The sequence below is a fragment of the Sphaeramia orbicularis genome, chromosome 19 (genome assembly GCF_902148855.1).
Source record: "Sphaeramia orbicularis chromosome 19, fSphaOr1.1, whole genome shotgun sequence".
Classification (NCBI taxonomy): domain Eukaryota; kingdom Metazoa; phylum Chordata; class Actinopteri; order Kurtiformes; family Apogonidae; genus Sphaeramia; species Sphaeramia orbicularis.
Genome location: NC_043975.1, coordinates 22,838,728 through 22,854,905, shown reverse-complemented (window position 1 = coordinate 22,854,905; position 16,178 = coordinate 22,838,728). Strand labels below are relative to the sequence as shown.

The following is a 16,178-nucleotide window of genomic DNA, read 5'->3' as shown; positions in this document are numbered from 1 at the left end:
AAGCACAATTTTAACAATTTTCTGCCTGTTACTCAGTGTTTAGTGTCTTTGTAGATCCGATCCATAACGCACATGTAGAAATGATAAGTTGAGGCATAATATTGTTAAAACTGCACTAAATTTTCTTACATTTTTTAATTTAAATTTCAGTTTTTACAGTTTTTTTTCTTTGAATAGTTTATAAAAGTAAGTATTTTCATAATTTATTGGGGTTTTTTTTACACTAAAACAAAGACAAAAATTTGGAGTTGTCATTATTTATAGGTTAATCTGTTATTATTTCACTGGTCCGGCCCACTTTAGATCAAACTGGGCTGAATGTGGCCCCTGAACTAAAATGACTGTGACACCCCTGCTTTAAGGGATCATTAAAAATATCTCTCTCATTTCAGTGCATCAGGTCCAGGCCTTGAAACTGTCCATGCTGGCTCACTTGAATGACCTCATGGGGTAAATACATTGACGGGGCAGGGCCGTGGTTATGTTATCACTAACAGCTCTGCTAAGTCCAAATGTCTGCAGTGGAAAAAGGTCTGTTATACTACCACAGCACTGTTATCAGCAACATCAACTTCAAGTGTAATTCTCAAATCGAGGTGGCATTGCTCGATTGTTCTCTCAAGTCCTTGCGCTTTCATCCTTTCAGAAGGTACATTTAAAGTTTTGGCACATTTATGGGTTTTTCCAGTTTAATACCCATGACTTCTTCGACCGTATTTTTTTCTTTCTTCTCTCCTTGAGTTACGGTGGCTCATTTTTTTTTTCTCCATCTTATAGTTATTTTTCTTCTTCTTCTCCTTCTTCTCTTTAATCAATGAGAATTTCCTGCCATAACTTCCTGTGACTGCAAAAAATCTGAACTATACAAAAAAAAAAAAAAAAAAAAGTTTTACAATAGAAATCAGTGATTCAGGGTTTCATTTAATCCAGACCAAGATTGAGATTCAATTGCCAGGTCTCAATGGGGGTTTCACACCTACAATTTTACTTTAACCCTCTGGTATCTTTTTAGGCACACTTTGCACTTTGTGTTAAAAAACTTCAAATTATTTTTCACAATTTAAATAAGGTTAGAATTCAAAAGTTGTTCATTTGTGTATGATCTTTAAAATTCTGCTCACCAACTAAAATGTGCACATTGTAAACAAAAGAAAATTACAAGACTAGCATCTGTCTCCCAAGTGTGCCTAAAACGCACTATTTCTTCCATTATAACCACTGTTTTTGATCCGTAAGCCATTAAAGCATAAATCATGCTTTTACTGATATGTGGGCTTCATTTGAGAGGTGAGGGTCTAAATTAATTTATTAACGTTGTTAATATTGCTGTTAATCATTGACATATGCCAGGCTGCAAAAATCAAATAATATGTAATCCAATTTTTATGTAGTATTTAAAAAAAACAACAACATATTTTGTGTTTTTTGCATCAAAAAATGTAGTGACATCATGATGAAAAGAGATTGTTTAAAGCACAGGTGTCAAACATGTGGCCCGGGGGCCAAATCCGGCCCACCAAAGGGTCCAGTCCGGCCCTTGGGATGAATTTGTAAAACGCAAAAATTAGATTAAAAAAAAAAAAAAAAAAAAAAGACATTAACAATCCTTTTAGTTCAGGTTCCACATTCAGACCAATTCAATCTCCAGTGGGCAGGATTCAGTCAAATACTATCATAATAACATATAAATAATGACAACTCCAAATTTTTCTCTTTGTAAACGTAAATATTTTCATGTATTTACACTAAAACAAAGTATAATTTCGTAAAAAACCTGAACAAATATGAACAACCTGAAATGTCTTAAGAGAAGTAAATACAATTTTAACAATACTCTGCCTGTTATTAAATGTTCTGTGTGTTTGTAGATCCACTGTGATCTGTAAGTTACAATGTACATGTATAAATGATAAATTGAGGCATAATATTGTTAAAATTACACTTATTTTTTTCAGTTTGTTCATGTTATTCACATCTTTTGAAATGATAGTTTGTAGATGTAAGCCTTTTCAAAATGTAAATTTACTTTTATCGCTCTAAAACAGAGAAAAGTTTGGAGTTGACATTATTTATATATTATTATGTTATTATTTTACTGGTTCGGCCCACTTCAGATCAAATTTAGCTGAATGTGACCCTGAACTAAAATGAGTTTGACACCCCTGGTTTAAAGGGTTAAAAAAATCTAAAATGAATGATTATTTGATATGTATGATTAGGGCTGACCTTTATTTTAAAAAAATCAAATCAAATTAGAGCAGAAAAAATAAATCAATATATAATGTTTAATACTTTGATTTATAGGTGTACATTTTACGCACACTTGGTGACAGATGCTACTATTATTGTACATTTGACCTAGCGGCAAAAATAATAATGCAAATTAACCGATGTTGCTGTTAATCATTGACGTGGTGCTTAGTAAGGGCCTTGTTGGACGGGATACCGGAGGGTTAAAAGACAGATTTTTGTTTCCTTTTTGTCCCAACCAAACAACTTAGCTATCGAACTGGCTTTGGATTACTTTGGATCGGTGGGTGGCAGTGGAAAGTGAGCATATTAACATGACACACCTTTTGATTTTGTTTGATTTTCTTCTAGCCCATCTACTTCCCAAAAATAAACCAAATATCCACATCAAGACAGAGCAAATCAAGTGTCATTCCAACCCACCGCAAAACCGTGGCCTTCAGATTCTCAATCAGTCTGGGCCCTTGTCTCATTGTCATTCTAGGTCAGGGTATGATTACTGAAGATGAGGAGCTGATAAGAAAGATTCACTCTAACCGAGGGCAAGGTCACCTCCCACTGCGAAGAAATGCAGATGTGATGAGATGGGGATAAGTGCCTTTAAACGCGCACACATACACACCGAGACATGCGCGCACTAACCAATGCACTTAAGCGCAAACATTTGTACCAAAACCAGTGTCACCTTGGTAGGAGGTAGACAGTGTACAGCTTTCAGGGCATTACAAGCTCCTAGCGCTACTTAAAATGTGCAAACAATCAATTAAGGGTTTGTAATAAGTAATAAATGACATCTGACGCCTCATCAGATATTTGCACTTTGATTTCTCTAATATGACTTAATATCTTAACTGCACAAATTCGGGTGCAATAAATAAATAAATTTGCTTTCATCTAGCGCAGGGGTGTCAAACTCATTTTAGTTCAGGGGCCATATTCAGCTAAATTTGATCTGAAATGGGCCGAAGCAGAAAAATAATAACATAATAACCTAAAAATAATGAAATTTTTGTCTTTGTTTTAGTTAAAAAAAACCAAAACAAAAAAAAACAAACAAACATTAAATTATGAAAATACTTACTTTTATAAACTATCCAAAATAATAAATAAATAAATAAATAAAACAACTGAAATTTAAATTAAAATTAAAAAACGTAACAAAATTTACTGCAGTTTTAACAATATTATTCCTCAGCTTATCATTTCTATATGTGTATTATGGATCGGATCTACAAAGACACTAAACACTGAGGGACAGGCGGAAAATAGTTCAAATTGTGTTTAATTTTCTTTAGACATTTCAGGTTGTTCATATTTGTTCAGGTTTATTCAGATTTTATTGTTACAGGATAGTTTGTAAATGTAAATAATTTTATAATTTAATGTTATTTTTTGCACTAAAACAAAGATAAAAAAAAATATGTTGTTAATTCTAGATTTTTTTGGCTTAATTCAAGATTTTTTTTTTTTACTTAATTGAAGATTTTTTTTTGTCTTAATTCAATTTTTTTTTTTAATTAATTGAAGATTTTTTTTGTCTTAATTGAAGATTTTTTTTTGGGCTTAATTCAAGAGTTTTTTTTTTTTACTTAATTGAATATTTTTTTTGTCTTAATTCAAGATTTTTTTTGGGCTTAATTCAAGATTTTTTTTACTTAATTGAATATTTTTTTTTGCTTAATTGAAGATTTCTTGCTAAATTTGAGATTTTTTTCGCTTAATTGAAGATTTTTTTAAACTTAATTGAAGATTTTTTTGCTTGATTGAAGATTTTTTTTTTTTGCTTAATTCAAGATTTTTTCCTTAATTCAAGCTACATTTTTTTTGCTTAATTCAATTCAATACTGTGGAATTTTTGCACTTGGCAAAAACATCCCAGGGGCCGAATTGGACCTTTAGGCGGGTGGCATTTGGCCCCCGGGCCGCATGTTTGACACCCCTGATCAAGGGCATATTCCACTTCATCTGCATATAATCATTAGAGCATTTTTTAACCCTATGTGATACATGCGTTTTGAAGCCCTCTTCATGATCAATGTGGTATTTTGTGTCTTGAAAAACCTGATGTATATAATTAGATACATGCAATACACAGATAATCCACCAGTGGGGAGGAGTTTGTTCACCAGAGGCCTTTCCAGTGACACTACAAGATTGTCATTAATGAGAAAGGAGGCCGAACTTTGCCAATTTTGAAAAGGAATTACCAATTTGTTAGACGTGTTTATGTTATATTATGTTTCTGTTTGTTCAAAAATAATAATATTTGAGGATTAAGACCCAGTGTATCAAATATGATACAAAATTAGAACTCATACATGGAAATGGATATTTGAAAAAATGATTTTTTTGGTTGTTCAGAAGGACCAATAAAGGCTCCAGTTTCAAAGAACTGGAATTTTCTGTCAATGATTTAATTCCATAGGCTTTACAGGGTTAAGTTTCAGATCATTTTACAATGGCTTAGAAAGAATGAGGTCAGAAAACGCAAACACTCTTCATTCCATTCAATGCAGGCCTTTAATACAAACAACCCTGAAAATGCTGTAAATGGCAAAATGAGCTGTTCAGAGCAATTATTTTAAAGAATTCTAGACATTCTAGATATTTATTTATCACTCCACTTTGATCTCACATTCATTTTTTACTGTTTCAAGTTACATTTCCAGAGGCTCGATATCATACTGAGAACAATAAACGCCTAAAATATCTGCAAAGTTGTGTCGGAGTCTGTCTGTCTGTCGTGTTTGTGTTATATTATGTTTTTGTTTGTTCAAAAATAAGAATATTTGAGCATTGAGGCCTGATGTATCAAATATGATACAAAACTGAAAGTCATACATGCAATTTGATATTTGGAAAAACACATTTTTTGGTTGTTCAGAAGGACCAATAAAGGCTCCAGTTTCAAAGACCTGGAATTTTCTGTCAATGATTTAATGGTTCAGGCTTTACAGGGTTAACTTCTATTTATTTGATTGATTCTCATTTTCAATAACGACCTGGAGACAAACAACCAATCACGTTCACATAACCAATTAGTGCGTGTTTTAAATGGTTGGAATAAGTCGGAGCACCCAGAGAGAACCCACACAAACGTGGGGAGAACATGCCAACTCCACACCGAAAGGTTCCTGGTGTTGGAATCCAACTTCGGTTTTGTTGAGCTTATAGCTGACGTTTTTGTGGTTATGCAGATGTATAGAATGTGTCGTGGAGCATTACCATAGTAACAAAGACAGAACTGTGGCTGACCCAAGTACCGGGGACAACCGGGCTTAAGAGGCTACACTGATGACCTTTTGGTTGAAACTTAATTAATAACTTACCTCAAAGCCTTGTTCTTGCCCTACTTCTCTTATTACATACTAAGCCTAGCCCCAATCATAACCCTAAGCAAAAATCCATCAAACTTGGTTTAAAAAGCTCACACTGATTTCATAAATTTGCGGTGTATGTCACGCCAGTTTTTATGGCATTTGGCGTTGTGACATGTAGCACAATTATTTAAAAAAAAAACACAATAATATTAGTTAAATGGATTATTGCCTTCAATATCTTCTATATTTATACACCGGAAAATTGACTTTGCTGTGCCCTAGGCAACGTCTACATGTTTGCAAAGTCCCTGACCATCGGAGTCTCCGGACTACTCCATTTAGGCTGCGTACCAGAGAGGCGGGGGGGGGGTGTCACATAATTTAAATTAACTCCCCAGTTATGTTTCCGATGGAAGGACCAAACCAGGAGAAATGAAGAATTCACAAAAAAGAAAGTTTGAGGTTTTAAAAAGTTAATACAAAGCTTGATTTATTGCTTCAGGCAAAAATAGAAAAAGTTACAAAAAAGAAAGAAGTCTGTTATCAATTAGTCTAGCATCAAACACACTATTCGTCTCTTATAAGAAGCTTCTTTTTGTGACTCTTAGAAGACTTCCCATCGTTATTCCCATATTTGGTTACATTTATTCCACATGTACAATATGATTGGTTAAAACAATTGTTGCAGACAAGCCCATCACCGACATACGTCAAATCACTTTACGTAGGTTAATTCCAGGAAAAACCATATTTGAAAGGTCACCTGAGTTTAACAAGTGCCCTGGACGCCTGTCAATCAAACCAACTGCATAGCTTAACCACAAAGAGTTTCAGAAAGCGTGTCTTGCTTAACACCTGCACAATTAAGCTAGCATTTCTTGACAACAAAAAATCACTAAATTCATAATCTGGTTTTTCTGCTCGACTGTCTTTACCACAATTACTTTCTAAAGCTGTAAAATTTTATCTTTTTTGTTGCACCCAACCTATTTTCTAAGTTCAACACATGCAGGTGTAACCACACTCGACACACGAACCAAACCTGACTGTTCAGTACACCTAAAATAAAAATACAAGATACAGAATATAACAACTTAGACTTGCAAAAATAAAAAGACTCTTCTCACAAAACAACTTGTAATGCAACAATTAAGCAAACAACTTATAACATTACATTTCCTCTTCTTCTTCTCGATTTTGGTTCTTGATATATGATTTATGGTGGTCATGTGACATTTTAGAGCTAGCCAAAGTCACACATTCATCTTCCATTTAATACAATCTGTACTACAGCGTGCTGTACGTATGCATTTTCATCCTTTCGTGTGTTATTCAACGCCATTTGATCGCGTGTCAATGTATGCCAAGATCTTTAGTTTACGTATTCGTAACCGCTAACCCTAACCCTAACTCCTATCCGCTAATCGCGTTGTATTTGACATACATGCGGAAAGCTTATAATGCATACAGATAACACGCCAATTAAAAGTGGCGTGTTATATGTACACAATTCATGATATCACGTTGAAAAGCTTTACTTTTAAAAACAATAAAATATGCTAACATGTTTGGTGAGAAAAGTTTATTTCCAAATTTTATAATTGCATGCTAAAGACACTGAAGCAACACAGTGGCCATTGCTGGCTGGTTGGGCCATAGAATAAAGCCAATAGAGCACAGGTGTCAAAAATGTGGCCCGGGGGCCAAAACCGGCCCACCAAAGAGTCCAATCTGGCCCCTGGGATGAATTTGTGAAATGCAGAAATCACATGGACGATATTAACAATCAAGGATGTTAGAATCATTTTAGGTCAATTCAATCTCAAGTGGGTCAGATCAGTAAAATACTATCATAATAAACTATAAATAATAAAAACGACAAATTTTTCTCTTTGTTGTAGTGTAAAAAAAGTAAAATTACACAAAAATGTTTACATTTACAGACTAGCCTTTCACAAAAAATTTGAATAACCTGAAATTTCTTAAGAGAAGTATGTGGAATTGTACCAATATCCTGCCTCTTACTAAATGTTTTGTGTATTTGTAGATCCACTGTGATCTGTAAGTTATGATGCATATGTATAAATGATAAACGAGGCGTCATATTATTAAAATAGCACTTATTTTTCTTGAGAATTTTCAGGTTCATATTTGTTCATGTTATGTTGTTTATTGTTTATTGTTCATTCGCATGTATACAAAACAATAAAACATAATAATAATAACAATAAAAGACATGCCAAAAAGACAAGCCAAAAACCAAAGTGGTTTATCATGGGCCTCCCCAAAAACTTGAAATAAAGAAAGTATTTGCAATGTCTAGTAATGATAAACAATCATAAGCAAAAAAAATTACCTAAATGAAGGAAATAAGTCAAAAACAAGTATAACACAGAAACTATAAACAGCGTGAGCAGTGCACGTGGAAATAAATAAGAATCGACAAAACTATGAAACGAAATTTAGAATAAAATTAATAAGTTATACTCAGTGCCAATGAAAACGCAACACTTGAATGTGTTTTATTGTTCCTGAGCTGCATCAATATGTTTAAGTTTCACCTGTATAAGATAATCCCAGACAATTTCTTAACAACCTGAGACGGGTTGAGCTATTGTCACGCTTGAATGAACTTGTCTGCATTCATAAGACTTGTTTTTCTCATTGTTCAGCAATGAACTGCTCAACTTAAGGAACTGTGGTCAGTTAAGGAGTGGTCATGTTCTGTATATAAAGGCAAGCTGAAAAGCACCAAAATTATTTGCAATAACTCAGCGATGCCCAGACTGACAGGTGACCACAGATGCCATGCTATGGGGCTCCTGGAGGCGGGAATCTCTGCTCGGCAGGTGGCGCGCTGTTTTGGATGCAATGTGTCCACCATAGTCAGGATGCAACAGAGGCATGAAGAAACTGGCTCAACTGCAGACAGACCTCGCCCTGGACGAGCACGTGTGACCACGCCACAGCAGGATCGCTACATTGAGCTGCAGCACCTCCGGGACCGCTTTGTGACTTTTGGTTTTGGGGGTCCTTGAGTTTCTTTCTTTATTCTTATTTTTTGTCAACAAATTTGGATGTGATTTTTTTAATTTTTACTGTATAGAAATGACCTATGATTAATTCCAAAGCGCTTAAGGAATAAAAATCCTCATCGATTTAAAAAAATAGAAGAATCTTCAAGTGTTGTGTTTTCATTGGCACTGAGTATAATAAACATTACAGGGTGGGGAAGCAAAATTTACAATGAATATTTACCTCCGCCAAGGAGGTTATGTTTTTGCCAGGGTTTGTTTGTTTGTTTGTCTGTCTGTCTGTCTGTTTGTCTGTCCGTTAGTGTGCAACATAACTCAAAAAGTTATGGACAGATTTTGATGAAATTTTCAGGGTTTGTTGGAAATGGGATAAGGAAGAAATGATTAAATTTTGGTGGTGATCGGGGGTGGGGGGGCCCAAGGGGGGGGGCGCAGACCACAAAATTTCATCAAAATCTGTCCATAACTTTTTGAGTTATGTTGCACACTAACGGACAGACAAACAGACAGACAGACAAACAAACATAGAAACCCTGGCAAAAACATAACCTCTTTGGCGTGGGGGGGCCCACGGGGGGGGGGGGGGGGGGCACTGATCAGCCTTGGCGGAGGTCTGCGCTCTCCGAGTGCTTCTAGTTAGTTGTTTTTTCTCAGCAGGCACTACATCAATTGTTTTGAAACCAAACATATATTGATGTCATAATCATACCTAACACTATTATCCATACCTTTTCAGAAACTTTTGCCCATATGAGTAATCAGGAAAGCAAACGTCAAAGAGTGTGTGATTTGCTGAATGCACTCGTCACACCAAAGGAGATTTCAAAAATAGTTGGAGTGTCCATAAAGACTGTTTATAATGGAAAGAAGAGAATGACTATGAGCAAAACTATTACCAGAAAGTCTGGAAGATACTATTAAAGAAGAATGGGAGAAGTTGTCACCCCAATATTTGAGGAACACTTGCGCAAGTTTCAGGAAGCGTGTGAAGGCAGTTATTGAGAAAGAAGGAGGACACATAGAATAAAAACATTTTCTATTATGTAAATTTTCTTGTGGCAAATAAATTCTCATGACTTTCAATAAACTAATTGGTCATACACTGTCTTCCAACCCCTGCCTCAAAATATTGTAAATTTTGCTTCCCCACCCTGTATATCTAACTAAGAAAAATGGCAATTGGATCAAGGAAAACAAACAGATCAGGTGAAAGTAGTGCTTGGGTGTTCTATGAAATCAAATTTTAAGAGTTATTTTGAATCTGGGTAAGAACACACAGGTTTGCTGCGACTGGCTTCAATTGTTCCATATGATGGGGCCCCTATACAGTACGGTAAATTGTTTCTGATTGGATTTTGTCGGAATCGGTCTTAGTAGATTCCGCTGTCTTGTACTGTGGTGATGAATGTCTGAGTTGAAACGGAAGAAGCTTTTGTATTGATTAGGTAAACATGAGCTGTTATTGACAATTTTATGGACAAATAAGGCAATCTGTAATTTGTTGATGTCACACACAGTCATAACTTTTAAGTGCGGTTTGTAGATGTAAGGATTTTCATTATGGAATTTGACTTTTTTCACTCAAAAACAGAGAAAAAAACTTTGGAGTTGACATAATTTACAAGTTCTTTTCCTACTATTTATATTATTTTACTGGTCAGGCCCACTTTATATCATATTAGGTTGTATGTGGCCCCTGAACTAAAATGAGTTTGACACCCCTCCATGTTCCCAGTAGACCTGTTTTAAATGAAGACAGTGACAAAACAAAACTGTTCTATTTGAGGCTTTGGGATTCTCTAGCACCAGGCAGACTGTGCTGCGTGAATACTGCTGCTGACTGACAAACACATACGTAGCAGGCCTGAGAAAACCCACTACACACTACCTCTCATTATGGGACCAAAAATTGAGAGAGACAGAGGTGTGGAAAAAAGAGAAAGGGGACACAGGGATGCTGGTATAAAAATGGCAGGTTAAGGTGTTGCTTTAAAATGGTCATTTCACAAAGCGCTAGAGCTACTTTCGGTCCTATTCCTTCTTCTGCAACTCTTCAAACTCCTCTGCACAAACATAGCAGAAGATGAATTACAAGTGACAGATATATATATATATATATATATATATATATATATAAAGAAAAAAAAAAAAAAACGCTCAATGCATTAAGGGCCTGTTCGCACGTGAGCTACACAAACACGTGTTCAGCTGGAAGTAAACCTATTCACACCTGGCATTAAAAAGCAGCGCCAGATGTAAATTGAGTGATCCCCTCCAATCAGAGCTGAAAATCCCACTCGATATGCAAATAAAGATGTTCATCTATCACCCAAAACATAACACACATATTCATTTCAAGTGGAAGAGGTTGGATTTTTAATGTTTGTTTGCTATTTTTATTAAATGCCCTGCTCAAAGGTGAAAGAACGTAGTATTTTCTGCCTCATTTCACTCGTTACATCAGTAGTTTCCAACCTTTTTTACCTCGTGACCCCATTTTAACATCACAAATTTCTGGCGACCCCAGACATTCAAAACAGAGACTTTTTTTTTTTTTTTTTGCTAATTTTTTTTTTTTTTTTTGATCATGTAATAGTTTGCTATACTATGTTGCAAAAAGACATCAATTGTAAATGACATTTAGTCAATATAATGTATATTACACTGGTCAACAACAAATTTATTGTTTAAGTTTTTTGAGCTAATTTAGGATCATTTTGGTGTGCTGAATCCAAAAATCACATTAATTTTGCTCAATCAGGTCGACTTTCTGAACTATGCTACATATTGGCTTTTTAACATTTTTGCTTACATTTATGGGCATTTTCACATCATATGATACAAAATTCTTTCATATTTCTTGCAATAAACGAGTTCTGAAGATTTTACTTTTGCCAATTTATGATTAATGTTTTTTTTAATATTACAGGTGAATGAAATGGCTTCGACTAGAAGATCTTGCAAAAATAAGCCTGACGTATTCTGCTACATCTGCGGTGAATACACCATTGTACCTAACAGGAATCCTGTTAGAAAATGATTTTTTTTCTCTTAAAACCCATTTTGGGTGAGAACTATATAAAAAAATCAACTGATAAAGTCACAAAAATGTAATCAATTTTGTGAGAAGATCAAATTTTTCAAAATCAAATGAGCAAAAAAACCTGACCTGATTGAGAAAAACAGATGTCATTTTTGGATTTAGCGGTGCAAAATGGTCCTAATTCAGTTGAAAAAACCTAGACAACTTGCAAAAAACATTTTTTTGTAACCCAATGTAATAAAACTACCTTCTTGTTGTTGTTTAGTGTAAAAAAAAATCACAAACGGACAAATCTGGCGATCTAGGGGGCCAGGGAACATTACCAAATCTTGAGATCACACGGTTACCAAACAATTCTCGCACAGCCGCCAATGGTTACCAAAAAAACGGGAATTTTTGAAGTGCGTATTGGCAGACATGAGCAAGTGGCAGCACTGCGAGACAGTGACCTTGAGCAAGTAAACACACCCCTATTTTAGTAACCACTGGCGACTGTGCGAGAATTGTTCGGTAACCGTGTGATCTCAAGATTCGGTAATGTTCCCTGGCCCCCTAGATCTCCAGATTTGTCCGTTTGTGATTTTTTCATGTGGGGCTATCTCAAGAGTAAAGTGTACACGACTCGACCAAGAACTCTGGATGAGTTAAAACAGAGAATTCAGGATGAAATTCACAGTATCCCAGCTGAGATGTTGCAGCGGTCAATGAGGAATCTCAACAGCAGATTTCAAGAATGCATTCGTACAGGAGGACGCCATCTACAGGAAGTAATTTTTAAAAAATGAAAATTCCATCATTGTTTCTTAAATGGCATGTTTTAAGGTTTCAATTACTATGAATAAAATATTTTTCTTCCGTCACTCTTGGTTTTATTGGATTGTTAAAAAGTTCCTGTTTTTTTTGTGTCACCCTGTATGACCAGATTTCCCGGGACAGATGCTAATGCAAGCTCTAAACAGGGCCTAAAAGATCCCCAACTACATAAAAGGAACCAAAAAAAGTATTCCCAACATCAAAGACAAAGCCCAAGAAAGACTCAGCAGGAACAAACACAAGCAATTAACACAAAGACTAGAGGCCACTTACATTCGACTGCTGGGTGGAATCTTGCGGCCATCTCGAAACCAAGTGACTTGTGGCTGCGGGAAGCTGCGAATGCGTGGCGCTGGGATAACCGCACCCTCACCCTGAGAGACTGACTGGATCCGTTCGCCCTCTTCAAAACTGCCCATAACTGTGGAAAAGTAGGACAAACAACACAAGATGAAAAAAGAAAAATAAGAAAACAAGCTAGAAAAGAAAAGGGGGTAGATTAAAGCCAGAGGCACATATTATCCCTTTCTTTCTATCATTTGACTTTTTGCTTTCGCCATCTGCTTTGTGTTCTAAAATGTTATATCGAGTCACATTGATGGACAGCGCATTGTTGTTGCCATGGTTTCAACAGTACATCAAGAAAGGCTAGAGGGAACCAAGATGTAATGACTCACAGAGGGACACAGAAGGGACGCGAAATTGACTCATATTCATATTCTGTATCCTCCTGTGTGGATACATCCAGGATAATCAATCTTGATCACACTCTAAATGTGTGCATTACTCAGTATGGTGGATGGCCAATGCTACCGCTATTCTATTATCTCTGAATACATTTCATTTGTTATAAAGGTTATTTATTCCCCCGCCTCATTATATCTTAAGAGCTGACAAAAACACAGCGCTAATATTTCTACTCTATACCCGCTGTGTTTTTAAGTGAGATCTATGGGCGGGTAAAGAATTTTCAATAAATTTCACATCAAACTTTGATTGTTGTTTCGATTTCAGCCGTGCAATTCTCTGATGCAATCACATCGGCTGGCTGTAATCCTCTATAGGGCTGCCGTAACAAGCATATTCTTCTTCTGCTGCTGTCTGGGAGAAAAAATGCAGGCTTCTGTTCTGATGGAGAGACGGCTGAATACATAAGGTTTCGTTCTTCATATATCTGTAGCTTCAAAAAAAAAAAAAAAAAACAATGAAGGAGGAGATTCTGCCGGAATGATCTGACCGGTATATCAAACACTCAATTAAGTCGTAACGCAGTTTAGAAATAATAATATCCTTGAATATGTCGGGATCAAGGTACAGCGCTTTGAACTAGGGATGTTGGAGTGGCTGTGCATCGATGGTAATCTTAGTTTTTCTCTCTCTTGCTCTCTTTCAAAGAGAATAAAAAAGGTAATCTGGCTTTGCAGTGCAGCTGTGGTGCTTAGTTTAAATGAAAATCTGGGAAGTGTGCAAATCCCCTGACTTTGATCTGCAGTTTCGGCAATGTGATGTCCTCCTCCCCTTGCCTAATCTCTAATGCCTCGGCATGTTTCCCTTTCTCTGAGGTGTGTCTCTGCAATCCTAATTGTGCCGCCTCAATGGAACAGCTTGCAAAGGAGATCTCGCCATCTCTTCCTCTCTTTCTTCGTCTTTTTTTTTTTTTTCTGTCTCTTCTGCAGGTGTCCTTAATTCTCCTTTCACTCCACATCTTGGTTTGTACCCCTTCACGAGCTGATGATGGGGGAGTAGGGAGGGGGAGAATTATGGAAATGGGAAGAGGTGGGAATAAAAAGAAAGAGAATAACAGTGGGGTAGAAGCCAGAAAATAAATAGAAAGCAGTGGCGGCCAGACAACAGACGTAGTCTACGGAGAGGAAGGAAAACAACAATAAAAGCAAACACGGTGATGAAGGCAAAAATGGAGTTGGAGTGAAGAGATGCACGAGGAATCAGCTGGCTACACTCTCGAAAACAGAGGTACCAGCTTGTACTTAAAAGGGTACAAATGCTTGTCGCTGGGGGTGGACTTTTTTCAGAGACATTTCAGTACCCTTTCGAAATGGTCCATTTTTGTACTTTTAAGGTGGGGTCTGAGATCTTCGAAGAACGGTTCGAGCTAGCTACATTTTGAAAATACTCAGTTCAAAAGTCCAAACCCCTTTCTTCAGACGTCCCTCCGAAGCCACGCCTCCAGAGTAGTGGCACGCGCAATGCTTGTTGCCGAGAGTTCACGAGCGCTGCACAGCAACAATTCGCCGGCTGCTGCTCCGGACCCGGGTTGGGCTCCGACGCCATCTACAGTCCGGTGTGGTCCGGCTAAACCAGGGGTCAGCAACCCTGGTCCTAGAGAGCCACTATCCTGCATGTTTTAGATGGATCCCTCTTCCAACACACCTGATTCAAATGATCAGCCTATCATCAAGCTCTGCAGAAGCCTGATAATGACCATCAGGTGTGCTGGAAGAGGGAAACATCTAAAACATGCAGGATAGTGGCTCTCTAGGACCAGGGTTGCTGACCCCTGGGCTAAACCGTCTCCGACACCGGCTGAGGCTCCATCCCCTGCTTTGCTCCCGTACGCCTTGGGCTCCTACCCCGACTACGGCCCCAGCTGAGGCTCCGGCTCACGTATCCATGCATACCTCATTCAGTTTCCTCTAACACCCCCGCTCTTCCAGAACAGCCCCAGTTCAGACCTATGTGACTAACGTTACATTTCCTACTGGTTTGTGTTAGTGACAAAACAGTTTGCAGGTGAACTTTCCATCCTAATAGAACTAATATAGCCAAGCTCTGGCTATGCTTCTTGTATAAGCGCTCAAGCCTCTGGGAAGGCGAAGAGGGGTACGTGCGGGGGGGGGTTGAGTTTGATAGACATATCACTGTTCAATCATTTCAAGTGGGCGCTCAAAATGATTGGATGGTGTTTTTTTCAGTTCTGCCCGTTCCACAGGTGACTGATTTTTTAAATTTTTGTGTTAGAGCATTTAATTAAGTAGTTGTAATCGGGGTGTGAAGGGGATTTTAAGGAATATAATAAAAAATGCTCCGGAAAAACATCTCAGACCCCACCTTTAAGTACTTTACATACAGGGGTTGGACAAAATAATGGAAACACCTTCACCTCAAGATGATAATGCCCCAATCCATACAGCTAGAATTGTTAAAGAATGGCATGAGGAACATTCTAATGAAGTTGAGCATCTCGTATGGCCGGCACAGTCCCCAGACCTCAACATTATCGAGCATTTATGGTCAGTTTTAGAGATTCAAGTAAGACGTCGATTTCCACCGCCATCGTCTCTAAAAGAGTTGGAGGGTATTCTAACTGAAGAATGGCTTAAAATTCCTTTGGAAACAATTCACAAGTTGTATGAATCAATACATCGGAGAATTGAGGCTGTAATTGCCGCAAAAGGCGGACCTACACCATATTAAATTATATTTTGTTGATTTTTTTAAGGTGTTTCCATTATTTTGTCCAACCCTTGTAGAAAGAAAACTCTCAAATAGTTGATAACACTGCTCTACAATTTCTTAGAAAATATCTGCTTCAGACATTAAATGTGCAAAATCTTACATACTTTAATAAGATGAATCAGAAAACAAATTACAAAAGTGGTGGTTAGCTCATGTTTTCAGTATATATGATGGTGTGCTACAAAGAACCAGAAAAGTGACTGTATTGTAATGTGCAGACACCGTTTTGAGGTGGATGTG

The 16,178-nt window shown here is 37.0% G+C and overlaps 1 protein-coding gene across 4 annotated transcripts in view; it reads right to left on the bottom strand.

The window, feature by feature from the left end:
• Positions 1 to 16,178, bottom strand: part of sdk2b (sidekick cell adhesion molecule 2b) — a 922,804-nt gene that overhangs the window by 231,320 nt on the left and 675,306 nt on the right. For all 4 annotated transcript variants that reach the window (XM_030121445.1, XM_030121446.1, XM_030121447.1 and 1 more), the window contains exon 4: positions 12,735 to 12,882. In XM_030121445.1, coding sequence (XP_029977305.1) covers positions 12,735 to 12,882 — 148 coding nt within the window. The remainder of the gene's footprint in view (positions 1 to 12,734; positions 12,883 to 16,178) is intronic.